Source organism: Triticum aestivum, chromosome 5A (assembly GCF_018294505.1).
Source record: "Triticum aestivum cultivar Chinese Spring chromosome 5A, IWGSC CS RefSeq v2.1, whole genome shotgun sequence".
Lineage (NCBI taxonomy): Eukaryota > Viridiplantae > Streptophyta > Magnoliopsida > Poales > Poaceae > Triticum > Triticum aestivum.
The window spans coordinates 674604225-674609605 of record NC_057806.1 but is presented as its reverse complement, the minus strand read 5'-3'; the positions used below and the strand labels follow the sequence as shown (position 1 = coordinate 674609605).

At 43.0% G+C, this 5381-nt stretch overlaps 1 protein-coding gene across 1 annotated transcript; it reads left to right on the top strand.

Annotated features, from left to right (window-relative positions):
- The first annotated feature begins 1401 nt into the window (after positions 1-1401).
- Positions 1402-2619, top strand: LOC123108348 (bZIP transcription factor 27). The gene is made up of 2 exons (XM_044530159.1): positions 1402-1995; positions 2115-2619. Exons 1-2 carry the CDS (start codon positions 1525-1527, stop codon positions 2262-2264), a joined length of 621 nt encoding a protein of 206 aa, XP_044386094.1. The 5' UTR covers positions 1402-1524; the 3' UTR covers positions 2265-2619.
- The last annotated feature ends 2762 nt before the right edge of the window (positions 2620-5381 follow it).

Below are 5381 nucleotides of genomic sequence, written 5' to 3'. Positions count from 1 at the left end.
TCTTTAGGCGACATCCACAATCTTTCAAATGTGAAATATGATTTTTGGGTTAATGATTGAAATATAGAAGATCCGTGAAAAAAATAGTTAAACACATCGAAAGGAATTTTCTTTTGAAAAGTGTGTGAAAACAGTTTCAATAAATTATTTTTCAAAATATTTAATCTATAAACAAAACTCTTTTGACCATACGTTTAATGGAAGGGGCCCATTGGTGTCGAAATATAGAAACGAAGATACACATATAATAATCTAATGCAGGACTACACCCATATAGGTGTAGTCAGACATGACAAGCTGGTGGTCCACTCGGGTAAATACGACTTTCTGAAGAAAGAACGGCTGAAATAATGGAAGATTCATGAAATAAACCTATAGAAAAAGAATATTTTGAAAATTATGTCGAAAACACTTTTAGTAATGTTTCGTAAAACATTTCAAAATATTGCATTGTAAATTTATTTATTTTAAAGAAAGACCGACATAAGTCTAGACACTGAATGGGAGAGAAGGAAATCAATCACCCTAATCCAATCAATGTCTCTCGGCTTCAACATATCTTGAGCGAACAAACACGTGTTAGGGTTTCCCGTGCCTCCGTCGGCATCGCCGCCGATCTGCCTAGTCTCCTTTGGCCTTAGGGCCATGGAGACACGGTTGATCCCGGCCATTGACGGTGAGAGGGCTTTGTTTTTAGGTGTTTTTTTGAATTTGGTTAGGATTTGTGTCCTGCTCAGGATGCCAAGTGCACGACGGCTCTCTGAAGATGAAATGCAGTTCTCGTCTTCTATCCCCCTCTCGTCTAGCAATACATCAAGCATCGTCGGAGGGCGTGTGGAAGTGTCTTTGGCAGATCTCGCGAGATTCGACGGTGTTTGTCTTTGATGGATTTGATTTTTGTTCGTCTACATTCATGTGTCTACAGGTTTTGATCCTTCTGATCCACGCTTCTCTTCATCAACGACATTTGTTATTCTGGTGTGCTGGTCCTGAGGGGCATTAGCACCATGAGTTTCCAACGGTCTACTATGACTAGCTTTGTCTCACTCCGACGAGGGAGGGGGGTGATGGTGGCATGTCTTCGGCTTGCTCCAGTGCTTGTAGCTGTCGTGAGGTGGTCTACGAACATGGATGTAATCTCTATTATCTTTGGTGTTTTTTGTACTGTCTTGACAGCTGATGAATAGATCGAAAGTTATTCCAGAAAAAGATCACTATGATACAGAAATACAAATATAGAGAAATGCCGAGAAGAATCAAACGCACACATACATGCATGCATGCGTAGCCAGATATGACAAACAAGCAACACGCCATTGAAGCATAATACTCCGGTAGATTACTTGCACCCACACACACCAGGCCACCCATGGGTGGACAGGGCGTTGCGTTTGTGGCTATAAACTAAGAGAAGAGAGCCACAAGGAGCATGCCATATATACTTAGCGTTACGCGTGTGCCAGCGTCTCTCACCTTGCACACATATTAGGTGAAGGCCAAGTAGGATCCAGTGGAGTGTTTCGGATGGAGGAGTTGTGGAAGGACATGTCCCTGCCTTCCACCCCGGCCGCGCTGCAGTCGTACCACATCCGCTCTCCAGCCGCCGCCGTCTACCCCCAGGACTACCTCGCCGGCCCGGTGCCGCTGCGGCGGGGGGCTCCTTACACGGCGCTCACCCTCAGCTCCTCCGTCCAGTTCACCTTCCACGGTGGTGGTCCCGGTTCCGGTACGCCCTCCGGCTCCAGCTCCTGCAATGACTACCCCTTTGGCTTCCCCTCCGCCTCCGGAGCCAACAGCGGCAACAACAACAGCAAGAGGGTGCAGGTCGATGCTCCGGCGGCGGTCGACCGTCAGCGCCGGATGATAAAGAACCGGGAGTCGGCGGCCCGGTCGCGGGCGCGGAAGCAGGCCTACACCAACGAGCTGGAGATGGAGCTGGCGCAGCTGCGCAGGGAGAACCAGATGCTCATCAAGCGCGAGCAGGACTTCATCAAAGTACGCGCATATTCACCATGGCCATTTGTAGTTTAACGGATTACGTCTACATATACTCGATGCTAGCATGCAGCATTATGATATTGGTTGTGTAACTTGTGTTGCACATCTGGATGCAGGAACGTTCGGCGACGGCGGCGCAGGCGGCAGTGCTCCCCGACTGCAGCAGCAGCAGAAGCAACGGCGGCGGCAGGAGCAGGTCCAGCAGGTCCACTCTCCACTTCGGGCTCGAGCAGAGGCAGAGGTGCCGCTCCGCCCCTGCGCCATGATCGGCGGCGGCCATGGTTCATCGACTGCAGTAGCTTAATTATTCCACTAATTAATTAGTTATATACAAGACTACCAATGCATGTGCTTGCTACTTATACATGATTAATTGTCCAAAGCTAGCTCTTGGTGATGGACATATCAATATTAATGGGAGTCGTGAACTATGCATGTGCATATGTAATCTAGCTAGTACGTAGTAGTAGCTTTGTTGCAAAATTAGGCTAGTATGTAATATATCTCCTTAATATTGAGGTGATGGACGAATCAATCGATCCAGCTATGTAAATTAACGGCATTTCCGTCACAAGTAGGTGATGGCTGATTGTATGATAAAAGATCGATTGTGTGAGGCCAGACCGTACGTGGATTCGATTTCCTTTTGTTCCTGCTTTATATGTTGTACTACCTAGCGGGCAAGACGTGGAATGGAATCCTATGTAATATATGTCCCCACCGGCGAGCACCACGCATGCACCACAAACATAGTATTCACCGTTAATTTCGTTAGCTACTGTATCTATGTGTGCATGTTTATGGACGACAATGCTATGCTAATCTGGTGAGAACGGACACGGTCCTAGTTTCCTAATATGGTGTGTATTCCATCTTTTTAAAGTTAAACTTTATCAATATTGACCGAGTTTATGTGATGAGAATATCGAATCAACACCATTAGATTAATCATGAAATCTATATTCATATTAGATTAATCATGAAATCTATATTCATATGGTATATGTTTGGTATTGTAAAGAGTGAAGTGCATTGTAGATCCCCAAACTATTTTAAGGGTGTCATGTAGGTTTTCGAACTATGAAAATCGTCATCTAGGTCCTTAAAGTGTAATAAGTGTTTCATCCAGGTCCAGAATCAGTTCAATACTAAAGTAGTCTGAGGACCTATACTTTGTCTAGCATGACACACTCACTATACTTTGAGGACCTGAACGACGATTTTCATACTGTGAAGACCTATGTGACACCCTTAAAATAGTTCAAGGACCTACGTGCACTTCACTCTATTGTAAACGTTGAAAAGGTTTTCTATAAACTTGATGTGTGAAGCTCAACTTTCATGGAAACGAATGCCCGCTATATTATGTGATGGAGGGAGTACTAGAGATGGAAACAACCTGACTTTGACAAGTGGAAATGGCCCCAAATGGAGTATAAACCTCCACTATCATTTCTTTTCTTTGCACGGATGATCGACACGCAATACCCACCTTTCCCTAGCCTCATTGTTCCCCTTCACATCAATCCATCTAGCTAGTACTACCAAACATGCATGTGCATCTTTTCTTTCTCGTCTTTTCCCTGTTTGTGCGTGCATAATATCTCCTTTTTTCAAACACTTTAGATTCCCCACATCCATCTATTCATGCGTATTCCCTTGATTTCCTTATTGTAACCAAAGAGATCACTTCCAAAACTGCTCACAGTTGAGCTAGAGATACTCCATCTGCACGTAAACGGGCGTACAAACATCACCGTCATCGAGATCACACAATGCACTAAAAAATAATACATGTGCGTAGCATTACAGCCTGGAAGGAATCGAGTGGACAAAACACTCGCTAGCCGGAGGATTCCTGCCGCTTCTGCCTGAACGCTTCTGGTTTCCTAACTCTTCCGTTGAAATAATTTCTCTAGTACTCCCTCCCTACGGTCCAAATTAATTGATGCATACTTAACATAAATACATTTCAGCTGGCAGCTCCTTGTCTCTTCCTAGTGTGGGGGCGGTGGCTAGAGGCTGCAGGTGATAGAGGTAAAATGTCTGGTGGTCCGAGATGTATACTCTGTCTGCATTATCTTCTTGCTCTCCTTTTCCCACTGTTCCCTTGTAGCATGAAGACATTGATTTCATTAATGAAATCAGAGAGGGAGCGAGTGAGGCGTCGCAGAGGCCGGGCTCCATGGAGCCCGTTTTATCAAAAAAAAAATCAAAATATACTTAAAAGTTTCAAAAAATATCAAATCTTTTTATACAAATACATATGACTGTTCGTCAAGTTACAAAAAAGTTTCATCAGGTAATTCGATTATTTGCATGCTACACAAAAAAGATAAATATCTGGACCAAAAACAACAACGATAAAGCCCATTTTAATCTGTGTATTTATCTTTTTTGTATACATTACATGTTAACATATATGTTCATGAAATTTTATACATGTATACTACAAATAGACATATATGTATATACATTTTTTCAAAAAAATTTAATGTATGGAAATAGTGTTTTCGCTGAAAAGAAATAACGAGCTATGTGGAGCTCGGTCTTTGCTATGCTTTTTCGGAGAGGGAGCGCTCTTGTAGAAATAATGGGGCCTAGGCTCCTAGCTCATTAAGAATTATTGAAATCTTGAATTAGGCCCATGAATAAATGATAAGTGATAGTTCTAAAGTTTAGTACCACCTCAAAAGTTGAGGAAGTGTGAGACCTCTTTATATAATGGTTCTCGACGTGAATTTTTGCGACATAGTGCCGCGTGAGGATGATATCTGGACAATCCATGTATGCTATGAGATTAGCAATTAGTATAGCGATTGAATGAATACTCAAACGACCCACAGTTTAATTCGGCAAAATACACGTACATGAGTTGGTAGCTAACCATCTTAAATGGAGCTGGATACGAGTAAATCCGCATGACAAAGACGGTCCTAGCCGCTCTGCCATGTTAATGTGACACAGACCATTTAAATGATGACCAGATGGGATGGTCTGCCAGGTTTTAGAACCTCACTTAAATGCCTGGTGTGAAATGCTGGTGGGCGTGACGAAGATATTTGACTTTTGTTACATTAGCTCCAATGTTTCTTATGCACGTTTTTTCTATGGCCCGAATTGTCGGTAGTTATTTGATTAATCTCTGCCCCATCAGTCACCATGCTTGTGTTTATGCAGCTTAACAACATGCACGTACATGAAAAATGTTCGTCCAAAGCATATTCTTGCCATTGCACATGTTATTGTTGGGGTACACATTCAGCATTTAGTACTGATTTGAAAGTACATCGAAGCAGAAACTAGATAAGTAGATATTACTAAACAGGATGCCAAACCAAGCTTAGCTAATTAAGTTGCTGTACATCAGCTTCATAAGAAAG